Source organism: Salvia miltiorrhiza, chromosome 7 (genome assembly GCF_028751815.1).
Source record: "Salvia miltiorrhiza cultivar Shanhuang (shh) chromosome 7, IMPLAD_Smil_shh, whole genome shotgun sequence".
Taxonomy (NCBI): domain Eukaryota; kingdom Viridiplantae; phylum Streptophyta; class Magnoliopsida; order Lamiales; family Lamiaceae; genus Salvia; species Salvia miltiorrhiza.
Genome location: NC_080393.1, coordinates 59,165,746 through 59,180,911, shown reverse-complemented (window position 1 = coordinate 59,180,911; position 15,166 = coordinate 59,165,746). Strand labels below are relative to the sequence as shown.

The 15,166-nt window shown below is 34.2% G+C and overlaps 3 protein-coding genes across 3 annotated transcripts; 1 reads left to right on the top strand and 2 right to left on the bottom strand.

The window, feature by feature from the left end:
- Positions 1 to 392: 392 nt before the first annotated feature.
- On the top strand, positions 393 to 2,911 carry LOC130995203 (ankyrin repeat-containing protein ITN1-like). The gene is made up of 2 exons (XM_057920360.1): positions 393 to 1,045; positions 2,232 to 2,911. The coding sequence occupies exons 1-2, from the start codon at positions 488 to 490 to the stop codon at positions 2,859 to 2,861; spliced, it is 1,188 nt and encodes a 395-aa protein (XP_057776343.1). The 5' UTR covers positions 393 to 487; the 3' UTR covers positions 2,862 to 2,911.
- A 3,837-nt stretch (positions 2,912 to 6,748) lies between these two features.
- On the bottom strand, positions 6,749 to 14,328 carry LOC130994529 (uncharacterized). Its single transcript, XM_057919574.1, has 11 exons — positions 14,276 to 14,328; positions 9,166 to 9,475; positions 8,872 to 9,081; positions 8,697 to 8,792; positions 8,345 to 8,467; positions 8,056 to 8,255; positions 7,800 to 7,970; positions 7,613 to 7,720; positions 7,460 to 7,526; positions 6,929 to 7,042; positions 6,749 to 6,841 (listed from the first exon to the last, which is right to left on the bottom strand). Exons 2-11 carry the CDS (start codon positions 9,460 to 9,462, stop codon positions 6,749 to 6,751), a joined length of 1,479 nt encoding a protein of 492 aa, XP_057775557.1. The 5' UTR covers positions 9,463 to 9,475; positions 14,276 to 14,328.
- LOC130994528 (uncharacterized) lies at positions 11,586 to 13,031 on the bottom strand. Its single transcript, XM_057919573.1, has one exon. It carries the CDS (start codon positions 13,029 to 13,031, stop codon positions 11,586 to 11,588), a length of 1,446 nt encoding a protein of 481 aa, XP_057775556.1.
- Positions 14,329 to 15,166: the final 838 nt, after the last annotated feature.

Here is a 15,166-nt window from a genome sequence, read left to right as displayed (position 1 = left end):
TTTTTCATGAATCAAATTTGACAATATTTAAAAAATAATTAAAATATAAAAATAAAATGAAAAAAATACTAGTAAAAAAAATTGATGGAAGAAGAGAGAGAAAAAAAGAGGGAAGAAATGGAGGGAAAAAAACTCCTCTTTTATATATTATATAGATTATATAGATTGTGGTTTTTTCTTAACATTGCGACGAAGTAGTGAGAAATTAAGTAGAAACTAGGTACGAATTTTCTTTTGAGTCAAGTTTACTTAATATTGTGGTCCTTTCTTTAACACTTCGACGAAGGAGTGAGGAAATTAATTAAGTAGAATTTTCCTTCGCAAAAAAAAATAAAAAAAATAAAAAAAATAAGTAGAACCTTATCATGCGAGGTCCTTATATATTGCCAGAGTAGTTGGGTCTGTGTGGGTGAACATAAAAATAAGAAAAGGAGAAAGCAGAGAAAAAAAAGATAGAAAGGCATTAATAATTAGTGGTGAAGGAAGAATGGCTGCAGAACTCTACGATGCTATATTGAAAGGGGATGTAACAAGATTTCGAGAAGTGGTTCAACAAGATCCATATCTTGTTGAAAGTGCTTCATTTGCATGTTCAAGAAATGTTGTGCACATAGCCGCACTGCGGGGGCAAGCATCCATTGTTGAAGAGGTGTTGAACATCAACCCGCAGCTAGCTCGAGATTTGGACTCCCAACAATCATCGCCTCTTCACATTGCAGTTGCGAAAGGGAGCCTTGAGATAGTGAAGAAGTTGTTATCAGTAGCCCCAGAGGCGTGCTGGTGGCGAGACTGCCATGATATGAACCCGATTCATATTGCAGCCATGAAAGGGCATGACGAGGTGTTGAAGGTGCTGCTTGAAGAGAGTCATATGCCTGCTATGGAGAGACTGCATCGCGGGCAGACTGTGTTGCACCTGTGTGTGAAACATGGTCAGCTTGACGCATTGAAGGTTTTGGTGGTGGAATTGGGAGAGTTTGTGTTTGCAGTTGATGATGATGGGGAGACCCTATCGCATTTGGCTGTTAGGTCCAATCAACTTGAGGTAACCACCATCATTTGATTAATTAGTCATAATATCCCACAATTTTGTATGTATCATTATGTCCTACTATTATATTTATTATCTACATAGTATTTTTATGCAAATGAAATTTATTGTAATATTATAAATTATACTTTTAACTTTTATTTCAAAAAATTAAAATTTATCAGCATATTATTAGGTAATTATAAAAGTAAAATTAAATGATAAAAAATAATTAATACCCTAATTAGATAGAATAAATCATATATACTCCCTCCGTCCCACGAATCTTGACACATTTGATTTCGGCACGAGAATTAAGGAGTTGTAGATTAGTATTTTAAGTGTGTAGGTAATAAAGTATAAAAGTGATAAAGTAGGAGAGAGAAGTAATTAAGATCCTCTTATTTTTGGACTAAATTATTATCTTATTTGAAAATGTGTCAAGATTCGTAGGACGGTCCAAAAAGGAATACATGTCAAAATTCGTGGGATGGTCCAAAAAGGAATTACGTGTCAAGATTTGTGGGACGAATATAATATTTAATAATAACGAAAGTACACTAAAGTACACAAAATTGAAATTGGATAAAACATATGTGAGAAAAAAAAAAATGAAAGTTATAAGACTCTTGTATATTGGATCTTAAGTGGTAAGATGAGACCATCTTGTTGGAATGTGCACGCATATATATCATATTGTTTAGATACATTATATATAGTAATTTCTAGGGTTGTAAATGAACGGAGCTACTCGCAAGCTATTCGAGATTTGGCTCGAAAAAAACTCGTTCGGAGCTCGATTCGATAATAAACGAGCCGAACTCGAGCCTGATTTCGAGCTCGAAAATTTTATCGAGCCGAGCTCGAGCCTGACAGTGCTCAGCTCGTTGAGTTCGCGAACATGTTCGAATTCGATTGTTCGCGAGCCTGTTCACGAACTTTCAGTCGAGCCTTCAATCGAGTTAGTACACGAGCCTTAAACGAGTCGAACTCAAACTCAAACTCGAACTCGAATATTTAAACGAGCCGAGCTCGAGCCTGTTAGTATTCGGCTCGGCTCGGCTCGGTTGTTAGTAAAAAAATAATAATTAGGTTGGGTTGAAACTTGAAAGGGTTATATATAAATAAAGATAGAAAATTAAATGGCTACTTATTAGGAGAATGTCTTGCAATATGCAATTGAACATTATGAAAATCTCAGATTCTCCGATACTTGGGGGCAAGCAACAAAATAAGAAGGGGAAAGCGGAATTCGATGGGCAAAACAGCACTAAAAATCTTGATTCAGAGCCGCCCTCCAGCTTGGCCAGCTCCTAGCTATTGGGAAATGTGGAGAATCTTAAGAGGTTTTTCAGTATTGTCATTTCTGCCCAATATGAGCGACGTTGTGATGGTGGTGGCAATCCTGATAGCAACGATGGCGTTCCAGAACACCGTCACCCCACCTGGTGGGGTGTGGCAGGACGACACGCCATCACACAAGGCCGGCGAAGCTGTGATAGCATACACTCATCCCGACATATACAAAGATTTGGTATTTTATAACAACATGGCATTCTACTTATCCTTCTCCGCAATCTTCATCATCATCTCCGGATTGACATCCAGATTCCCCTCTATTTCCTATGCCGTCGGATCTGCAATGTGGCTCTCGATTATGTTTATCATATTCAGTTATAAAAGTTCGATAAAGGTGATCAGTCCCAACACGTTCGATACACCATTAATTGGCTACTATATTCATATCGCCGCAATCATAGCTGTGATGTTAGTGGTAACAAGAGAATTTTTCCGATTTTCCGTCGTCATTATGAGGCAAAGGGATGTTTGAGAGACTATTTGTTCACCATAAATATGGTTAAATACATTATAAAATAAATTTATTTAAAAATTTTGGTTCAAAATAAAATAGAATTTAGCTAGTTTTATTATTTTCTTTATATTGTAATTTTTTGATAACCTTTTTAATTATTATTATTTTTAAAGTACACAAACTACAAATAAAATAATAAAAAATAATAAAAATTGCTAAAAAAAATACAAAAAAAACTACAATATAGAGAAAACAATAAAACTAACAAAATTCTTTTAAACTTGAATCAAAATATATAAAGAAATTGATTTTTAAAAAATTTGTAACCTTATTTTTATCCGGACAAATTTTGTCCAAATTAATAGCACTACTCTTATATATATTTGTGTGATGAATAATCTATATATATATATATAAAAGCTCAATACATCCATGTTAAGCCATTTTCCCTTTAATAGACTCCAATCTTTTATCCAATGTGTAATATGTAAAAACTATTGATTAATGCTCCATCATTCAATCAATCATCTTATTATTGGTGTTTTAAATTTTTTTTTTTGGTCAGTAAAAGAGAGATATATTAACAGAAAAAAGGTGGTACCAGAGGTACACAATTACAACAAATGTGAAAAATGGAATTCCAACTCCACATTCTACCTTTAATCTCCTGTGAAACTTTTTGAATCTCCCAGACCTTTCCTTGGAACCTGCTCTCATTCCTACATTAAATAATACATAATATAACATTACTTCTAATTTTACTTTTTAAATATTATGATATTGTTGTTGTAATTCATTGATTTTAAAGTTTGTTTACTGTGATTTTAACAATAATAGAAAATGATACATTAAATGAAATTTAAATGTTTTTGGGAGTAATATGTAATTTGAAAAAGTATATAGGTAAATTAGAGAAAGTATAAAAAACAATATAATGAGAAATATAGACTTAATATTCTTTTGAATCGTGAATGCAAAAGAATATATATAATTTGATTTCTTTTTGTGAAAGTATATGCACCTAATTTTAATAAGAAAAATTGGGGAAAGTAGATTTTAATACAAATCATTATTCATTTAATTATTCGATCAGTGAACCTCTTTGTGTATAAGATAAAAATAAAATAAATTTTTTTTTTATTAAATGACGATTTTATATAAAAAAAGGAAAGAAAAAACCTAAAAAAAACCCTTGAAAGCACAGAAGGAGCAGACTAAGGGCCGAACCTCATTAAAACATTTTCACTGAAAACCCAGAGGGAAAAACCGTGAAAAGGAAAAAGAGTACTCGTCTAAACACAAAACGAAAGTAGGGAAGAGCGGAAGGGAAAGTTTCCGGAACTCCGGCGTAACCATCGTCCCAAAACTAGCCCGGCTCTCACCCCACGAAAAAAACTAAACGGGCGGTTAGAACCAAACATCCACACATCAGCCCCAACTACCGTTTCTTACGCAGATGGCTATGCGAATCCATGTCAAGACGAACCGCAGCCCTAATCTCCTCAATCTCGTGCGGCCACCACCCTTCCGAACGTTGTTGGTTAGCCATTAAATCGGCCGCCTTGTTTCCTTCTCTAAAGATGTGAGAAACCTGCAGCGAGAAATCATCTAACATCTTTAAAATCCTATTCCACGCCGCCTTAAAACGCCAAGGCACATTCAAAGAACGAGAATTAAGAATGAGTATCACGTAGGTGGAATCGGCTTCAATCCAAAGTCTGTGCCATCCACGATTGTGAGCAATTTGAATCGCCGAGATAACTGCCAGTAGCTCTGCTTCAAAGGCAAAACCCGAGCCACCTTTGAAGTGAAAACAACCACGCACCACATTCCAGTTATCTCTAAAAATAAAATAAAATTTATTATCTAATTATCCATCTTCATTTTAATACATGAATTTGATCCTTACAAATTACAAATAAAGTTAAATTATTTAAAAAAACTAAAAATAAACATTTCATGAGTCAAATAAATAACTTAGAGGGTGTTTGGCTAAGCTTATAAGCTCCTCAAAACAGCTTATAAGTTGTTTAGGAGCTTATAAGCTCCTCCAAAGTGTTTGGCAAAATAAGCTCTCAAACAGCTTATAAGCTTCAAAAATAAGCTCCAAGAGCTTATAAGCTCCTCCAAAGTGTTTGGCAAAATAAGCTCTCAAACAGCTTATAAGCTTCAAAAATAAGCTCCAAGAGCTTATAAGCTCCCAAAAAAATAAGTTCATCTACCCCAACTTATTTTTTTATAATCTCATATACAATGAACTATAATTTATTATTTTCATTATATATCATTTAAGTTCATTTTTCTTCGATGTTCTCTTTCTAACAAAAAATTCTCTCTCTTTAACAAAAAATTCTCTCTCTAGCTTATAAGCTCAATTATCCAAACACCTTGACAACTTCTAAGCTCTTAAAAATTACATCTTATAAGCTCTTGAAACATCTTATAAGCTCCAAGAGCTTATAAGCTCTTTAAAATAAGCTTAGCCAAACACCCTCTTGATGAGAAAAGAATGTATTAAGATCGATGGTGCCTCGGCCATCGGGGATGTCGTTGGTCACTTTGCACGCGTCTCGGTGGAAATTGATATGGCTCAACCTATACTGGATTCTTTGCTCATAGAAGCAGGTAGCTATTCTTTTCATGTCGATTACCTTTTTTTTGTTCTAGATGTTTGTATTGAAATAACAAAATTTAAGTATATATGTAAAAATGTTGTTGTTGAGAATATCATGAATGAGTTGCTTACATGCAAAACGTAGTATTTTAATATTAGTTAGCTTATTATGGAGTACGTATGTATATATCACTACACCAGAAGCGCTCGTTATGTATGTGTAAAAATATCCGTAATGTATAATGGTGTAATGTATGTGAGATTTATACATAACGGAGATATAACCGTTATCTATTACATTATACATAACGGTGATAATAAATACATAACGCTTTATAATCCGTTATGTATTAGTATTTTTTATAACGTTTCCGATCGTAATGAAAGTTTATATTTATCCGTTATCTATACTGTTATACATAACGGCGTTTTTTTAATAAATAATGTAGGTTATTCTGTTATCTAAATCATTTTACATAACGGTGAAAATCCGTTATGCATTTCATATTAAACCGTTATATTTATATATATACATAACGGTTGTTTATTTTTAATTACGTTTTATATCCATTTTGTTTAATGTTATACATAACGTTGAATACCGTTATGAAAGTTTAATATTAACCGTTATGTGTACAACTATACATAACAATTGTTTTTTTTAATAACACTTATTTATCCGTTATGTATAATGTTATACATAACGTGTTTAATCCGTAATTAAATTTTTATTTCTGTTATTTATTTGTTTTTACATAACGGTTTTCTTCATATACATTACACTCATCTGTGTGATCTTTGAATGTTATAATAACATCAAATCGATGTTTAGATAACGTTTTTTAACGTTATGTATGTTTTAATACATAACAGTTATATATTTTAAATTTTTCGTTATGTATGCTAATGACAGCTTTTAATTATAATTGATTTGCAATTAAAATTAATTCTAAAACAACAAAATAATAAAAACGAACCAATCATATGCAACCACCATCCAACCATATCACTTCACAAAATATTTGTACAATCACAGTTTACAAAAACATAAGTTCTAGCTATTAGTGCTTAATTCTAAAGATTGATTACAAAAATCACTTCTCCTGCCATATCTCTATGAACTTCATGGAAAGCATCTGTAGGAGCATCTGTAGCATAAAACAGATAGTATATATATGAAAAATAGTTGCACATGAAAGCTAAACTAAGAACATAAATAGGAGAAACACCAAACTTATAGCTTGTACTAGCCTAATTCACAGGAGCATCAATTATTAAACTTTAAACATACCTATCCAGCCAATGCATTCTTAATCAGACACCTTGCCCATTCTTCACGAACCTCGTTAAGTTGGTTTTGAGAATAAGTAGTAACACCCTTAAACTACGAATACAAACAATCACCAATATATTTTATCAATAACTACTAATACTGTTAAACAATATTAAAGTATAATGTATATAACAATACCAGTGATGATAAGTGAAAAGTTGAGGCTGCCGTATTTTGAGACCCTTCGATAATATCTCTCATAAACCTCATCACAAAGTAGCCACATTGCTTATCATCAGGTTGTGTAGGGCCCTACAATTATTACATTAATAAATAGGTAAGGCTGCGTTATATGCTCCCCCAGATAAAGTAACTAATGCCAAGCCAAACAGAGGATTGAACAAGAATTTAAATTTCCACAAATAACAGTAGCTAGCATTATCCATCAAAAGAACTTAAGATATTTAATATCGCTAAGTACCTGTTTTTTGATAAATTGAGGAGAAATTTGTGATGTACATTTTACCAGGAGTGCAATTCTCTAGAACCTCTTTTGCTAAATTACAAGAACAGTTGGAAGATAGCAATAATCAATTTATTAAGCAAGTTCTTGTAGACTTTCACAACAAATCCTACTCCCCTATTACCTAAATGATATCCAACCAAAAATTCAATGTAGACTTATCAGAATAAAGCCACAATACTGATCAGTAATTTAAGCATACATACCTTTATAACTTCCCAATTTGCTTTTTTCATTTTCTTTCCATTTTTTGCAGTGACCATGCTTAGCGCACTTCAAAGGAAATTTATATAAAGTTAACATTTACATCAAATAAAAATAGCATAGATGATGCATTATTTGTATAATCCAAAACTTACGTGTCGACGACAGACTTCCATATGCTGTCCTTGTTACGATGACTGAGAGGATCCATTAGAAACGCTTTTCCTTTTTCAACTTCAATGATGGTCAGAATCCAATGCCCACTATTGATATGCATGTCAGATTGTTAGGCCAAAAACATGAGGGATACTAACTATTTTATATACTTAATTGTTCACTTACCCCACGTTGCAAGGCACGCATACGAGTACGTCTGATGCAGCAACCTCAAGTAATCGTTGTGACAGGGCGCGTGTTCTATCCTCTTGCTTTACTACATTGTCTACGGTAAATGGATTCACAAATAAAAATTTTGAATCTGCACCAATTTCCCTCAAGTTGTTGTACAGATGGCTGTCAATAAAAGTGTGAGAGTTAAATAAACATATAGAGAAGCATCAACAACAAACATATAAAGAATTGACGATGAAGGTCTTACCAAATGTATGCCACAATGCAACCTCCTGTTATTGGTTCCATGTTACAAAATGGAACCAAATCCTTCTTCATAATGTAAAGTTTTGATTCATGGCCAAAAAGTTCAACATGCTCTGGTTTTTCGAGGGCAAGTGAAAGCAAATCACTTGAACCTTCTTCTGACTCAAGTTTCCCTTGATCCTTTTCACGTATGTATTCATCCTATTAAGTGCAAATAAAATGTTGATTAAAACCACAAATAAAATGACAATTGCAATTAAATTCCATAAATGAAAAAAATAGAGTAGTACTATTTTCTGCATAGCAATCTTCAAGTTCTCATTGTCATTGTCAGTGGATCCATCCTTCTTCAATCTTGCTTTCTTCCATAGCAGGCATCTATTAAGCTCTTCATCGTCTTGCAACTCAGAATTCTAAGCAAGTCATGTAAGTAAATGTTAAAATTTAATTACTAAAAACTGCTCCCCATATAAAGTAACTAATATAAGCCAAACAGAGGATTGAACAAGAATTTAAATATCATAGTAAAGAAATCAGGATTTTTAATATCTCTAAGTACCTGCTTTTGATAAAATTGAGAAGTGATTCCATAATATTAAAAGAACAGCTTAATATAGCAAATACAAAAAAATGGGGATTAACCTTGATTTCTTCAGCAAGGTTTGCATAACCTTTACGTGATAGTCGATGCGGGTATAAGTGTTTACCCCTCCTCTCCCTCTGCTGCTCACTCAATTCCTACAAGGTGATTAAGTGAAATATATAATATATATTTCAAAATGTAACAAATATATGCAAAAAAAGAGGTATTAATTACCTTAAATTCAGTTGTGGTCCGGTTGTGTACAAACAGAGCCCAGTCGGCCTCCTGTATGCCTAAGCCTACCGGCACTTTAAACAACTCATTTGGATTGTTTTCTTTTGGAATGACATGTTCCTTTGCCACCCTAGCTTTCCATGTTCGCCACTTGGTATTTGCTGATTCCAAGCATGCTGACTTCCATTGCTCCGGAACCTTGTAAGAAGCCTGCAAAAATGTGAATTAAAACATAATTTAAAGGACAAATAACAATGAGATCAGAATGTATAACATAATGTATCTAAAACTTACTTTAACTTGCTCCCATATTGTATCTTTAACTGCTTCTGGAACCTCTTTCCATTTCTTTATACAGATTTTAACATGGTCACGAGTTAGAAGGCCAATGTACGACTGCAACTGAGATGCATTTTTCCCCACTGGTTGTCCATCCGCATTAAACTCAATATCTTCAATAATCCCTTTACCTCTTTTATGATAAACATTATTCAAGCAAACTTTCCCCCTCTTGCCTCTGCCTCTGCCTTTACTTGTGGTTTGAGTATCTTTAGAGCCATCTGCTGAATCAACACCACCCTTCGAAGCCATGATTATATGAAACCTGCTCAATAAATACAATTAAAATAAGGATCAGCAAATAATAAACAGGGAAACCATTATGATGCTTAAGCAAAGAATTAATACTCAACAGCCCAAACAAATTTAAAAAATGCGAACACAAAGAAAGAAGGTAAGAAACACAGTAGAGTCCATTAAATCTCACCAAACTACAAATTTGCATTGTTAACCCATATCACTTCACAATCTTTACGAACACATGGCGGTTCATTTTCATCGGACGCGTTACTTGTGTCACCTATTGGAACTCCTTTTGAAAAACTTTGCAGTTGCATAAAACTATCTCCCAAATCATCACGATTGATCCTTTCAGTGTATCGTTTGGAGGGACTAACAAGTACGACTGACCATGCTGCATCCTCGGGGTCTTCAATATAGAAAACCTGTTTGACTTGACTTCCCAAAACGAATGAGTCTGACTTGTATCCTAATTTGTTCAGGTTGACTAAGGTGAACCCACTATCATCCACTTTTACACCACCATTGTTGTCAACCCAACTACACTTAAACACTACAACTTGAAATTTGGTATAGTCAAGCTCCCAAATCTCTTCAATTCTTCCATAAAACAACATCTCTGACACAATTGGATTCTTATCCTTTGCGCTAGCAATTTGCATGACTGTAGCACACATGCTAACACCAGAATTTTGAGTAACTCGAGATTCATCACGCTTTATAGTACTAAAATTTACACCATCTATACTATAACTAGCATATATTAATACTCGCTTGGTTGGCCACCCACAAAGAGTTTTCAACCTGTCAGATAATTGATATTTACTATCGACAGCAACCTACAAACAAAATAGTTTATATTAAATTTTATCATAAACGTAAGATTAAGTGCTAGGTTGGGCAACTTACGTGGTCACGCATCCAACTAAGAAATGACTTGTTGTGCTCATCTTGAAGCCATTTTGGATTTCTCTTAGGAAATTGTGCTGCCAAATGTGCCTTGTGTTCCCTATGTATATATATTAACATTAGTTTTATGATTTAATTTTATAAATTGGGATCACAATATTAAGGACTTACTCAATATAGGGATCAATATCAGGTTCGTTTGTCAATACATAATGATGAGCTTGTTCCCGTTCTTCATCACTAATTATTTTATTACCACACGCTGATGAAGACTCTGTCACGTCAAAATTATGATCACTAGATGGGATCCCTATAGTGTATACATTAGATAAATATTCAGAGCAGAATTCAACGGCCTCTTCAGTGATATAAGACTCAACAATGCAACCCTCGGGCCGAGTACGGTTTCGTACATACCCCTTTAAAATTTTCAAGTACCTCTTAAAGGGGTACATCCATCTGTACCATACCGGTCCACACAACTTAACTTCACGTACCAAATGCACTGTTAAATGTACCATTATATCAAAAAAAGAAGGTAAGAAATACTTCTCTAGGCAGCACAACGTTGTCACAATTTCTTTTTGAACTTCTTCTAACTTTGGCACATCTATCTCCTTGTTGCAAATCTCATTGAAAAACAGACACACCCTAGTAATGGCAATTCTCACATGCTTAGGCAAAACACCACGAATAGCTATTGGTAGAAGTTGTTGCATCAGAACATGACAATCATGTGATTTCAATCCTATTAGTTTCAGGTTCTTCATGGATACAAGTCTACTAATGTTGGAAGAATATCTGTCAGGAACCTTCATCCCAATAAATGAGGCACAAACCTTTTTCTTCTCCTCTTTACTTAGTGTATAGCATGCTGGAGGTAAACATGTCTTTTTCCCAACAACATATGGTGCTAACTCAAGCCTCATTTGCATGTCAACCAAATCCTGCCTTGCAGTGTATCCATCCTTTGACTTCCCGGGAATGTCAAGCAATGTACCAAGAAGACTTTCCAACACATTTTTTTCGATATGCATCACATCGAGTATGTGACGTATATGTAAATACTCCCAATACTCTAGCTCATAAAATATCGACCTTTTTTTGAAACCAGAGCTTTCATCAGGAGATGTGGCTGCTATTTTCTTCCTCTTCTTGGAACTTCCTTCATCTGATAAGTGCTTACCTTTTGTTTTTCCCAACACCCAATTGCACGCTTGCATTCTCTATAACACCTCGGTTCCACTCAATGGTTTAGGGGCAGGATCCAAAAGTTGTTCTCCATCAAAAGCTTTTTTCTGCTTTCGGTAAGGATGGGAAAGAGGCAACCATTGCCTATGTCCTCTATATGACATTTTTCTACTCTTGGGCAGCCAGAAAGAATGAGTATTATCCATACAAATGGGACAACCTTTATATCCTTTAACTAAATAGCCGCTCAAATTTCCATAGGCAGGGAAATCATTAATCGTCCATAAAAGAACAGATTTAAGTGTAAAGCTTTGATCACGATACCCATCGTATGTTTGGACGCCTACCTCCCATAAATCTTTCAAGTCATCAATCAAAGGTGCCAAGTAAACATCAATATCGTTCCCGGGTTGCTTGGGACCAGAAATCAGAAGAGTTAACATCATGAATTTTCTCTTCATACATAACCAAGGTGGTAAATTGTACGTGACAAGGATAACTGGCCAGCAACTATAGTTAGAACTCATCATACTATGTGGATTCATACCATCGGCTGCCAAAGCTAATCTGAGGTTTCTTGGCTCTTGCCCAAAATCCGGCCATTTGTTGTCCACTAATTTCCAAGCTGGTGCATCAGCTGGGTGACGTAATATTCCATCACGAGTTCTTCCATCTGAATGCCAAGTAAGCTCTTTACAAATTTCTGGAGTCCGAAACATTCTTCGAAATCTGGGTATCGGTGGAAAATACCACAAGACCTTCGACGGCACTCTAGAAACACCCTTAGTTTTTGTATTAGTTTTCCATCTCGACATCCCACATGTAGGGCAATCATTTGCATCCTTAAACTCTTTCCGGTACAGAATGCAGTCGTTGGGACAAGCGTGAATCTTCTTGTAATCTAACCCTAGCGTGCTTAAGGTCTTCTTTGCTGCGTATAAAGACTCTGGCAACAGATTTCCTTCAGGGAGCATATCCTTCAACAATTTCAATAAATCCTTGAAACTCGTATCACTCCAACCGTATTTTGCCTTCAAGTTGTACAGTTTTATAGTGGCAGACAATTTGGTAAAATTGGTACAACCATTGTATAGATCTCTTTCAGCATCTTCAAGCAAAGTTTGGAAGTGAGTTGGATTATCTTCATATGCATCATACGCATCATGAATCATAGATATTGGCTCCTCAACGTTGTAGCTTGTATCACCCTTCCCAACCCAACTTGATTCATATGTTGATTGTGATGATGTAAGCCCTTCCCCGTGCCATATCCACCGCTTATAAGTCATGTCCATACCATTCATTATGATATGTCCCTTTACAATACTAAGTTTGTGCTTCCTAGTGTTAGCACACTTCGTACAAGGACAAGACATGAAGTTGGAATCGCAACCTCTCTCCACTGCGAACTTCAAGAAGGCATCAACTCCACCTTCATACTCTTCCGATAATCTATTCTTTGACATCCATAATTTATCCATCCTCACCTAATTAAGCTTTCGGATTTAATTAGACATATATATATATATATATATATATATATATATATATATATATATATATATATATATAGATACATAGGTATGGTTAGCCAGCTGCTATATTATTTAACTTAATATCTTTCTATTAATTATAGGAAATAATACAATAATAATAATTCGTTCACAATCATTCAACAAATGAATGAATCAATTGCGCTCTGCTGTGACTGACTTCCACTTATGGAGGCTGCCAAGCAATATGGAGGGCTGCTGGTCATGGAGGCCAGAAGAAAATATCGCTTTTAGACTTGAGGTTGCAACTCATATATAACTATATTTATATTTATAGCTTAAGATTAAGATTATAATTTTTCTTATATATTAATCTAGCTTCGTTTGCTACTGCTTCTTACATTATTTTGCAGACAAAATTTGGTATTTTTGGAGCATATTAAATGAGCTTTTCGCATTTTTCGATTAAATGGACAGTGTATTTATTTATTGTCCTGCATCATCTTCTAGTTTCATCTAAATATACAAATTTTAAAGAAATTACATCCCGTTATTAAATGCATCACCTAATCTTTATTATATATTCAAGTATATATAACTTTGCATGACAAGTCAAGAGAAATGGGCAGAAGCCACTGTCCATCTCCTCGCTTTGACAACAGCTTTCTCAGCCTCTCTCGGTTCAGTTCCAAAATTTAAGACCTATAAACTCATTAACTCTTTTCAACTTAAACTTTGATTATTGTAAAACTTATAAACTTGTGATTTAGATATTTTATTATGATTTTGAGCTAGAGATTTCATGAACATTTCAAAAGCTAGGCCTCATTACCCTAAAATATTGACTTAGGCTTACATGCTCGTTCTGTCAGTTTCTTCGACAACAAACTGTAGTCTATTAAAAGATCATGATTCATGATACATTTTCAAACTAAACTAAATGGTAAGCATCAAAACACACAACACAAACACACATACCACATATAATCGGCTCCAAGCCATCGACACAACAACAAATGGAATGGAACAAGCCATTCCCCAACCTACTCTCCATATTGACTACCTAGATACATGCTTATCTATGATATTTACATAACCATGGCTACCAGTTGAGCTATGGTGCAAAACTAAAAGCACCTAGATACATGCTTATCTATATATGATATTTACATAACCATGGCTGCCAGTTGAGCCATGGTGCAAAACTAAAAGCAAGAGAATATAAAACTAACCTTCAAGCTAATCTCTGCGCCAATTTCTCTATCACCGTTTACCTTCCAACCTGAAACAATACAAATGAAAATAATAATTAAATTCAAAAAATATAGTCATTGTTCAAGTCATGGAGTAAACTGAAAATCTCATATCCTTGTAAATGTGAGGTTCTAACAAATACTACTAGACAATTAGAAAACTAAAAAGAACTAAACAGGGGATAAGCTGGGTACACCCAAATCTCAAGGATGAGAAACAACCAATTAGAAAAAGAAGAAAAAAAACGAACTTGCAATTCTAGATTCTGCAATATGGAGGTGTTCGTAGCCCTCATTTATAGCAAATATACTGTGAAATTCAGACTTTAAACACCACCAAATCTCAATATGAGGAGAGGCTAATATACGGCAAATTATTCATTTATTTTATTATAATTAATGTGTCTTACGCTACCTGTGACTAGAATTAAAAAATTGTTAGGGAGATTTTATTGTGAGGTATGAAATATATATAGAGTTTTTTTATTTAAAAAAAAAAAAAAACCTTCTCTCTATTGAAAATTAATTGAAATATCAAATAATCACGTTTGGAGTTATAGTACAATAATGAGCATGAGTGACTACTCATAGCAACCGTGGACTTAATTTGTTATATAGTTTGACCAGAAAACAAGATTAGTTTCTGGAAAAACATTGACAAGTCTATATTAAGACCGGAAATTTAGCGATTTCTAGTGGAATTAAATGACAACTAATGCTCGTCCAAATACGATACCTGTTCAGATCAGCCATATTAATTGGCAATCATATCTATAGACTATAGTAATATACACAAGAATATAAGCAGGATTTACTCAGAGTAGTCAGCCGTTATGAATTATTTTCGTTGCTAAGAATTTTGATCCATAA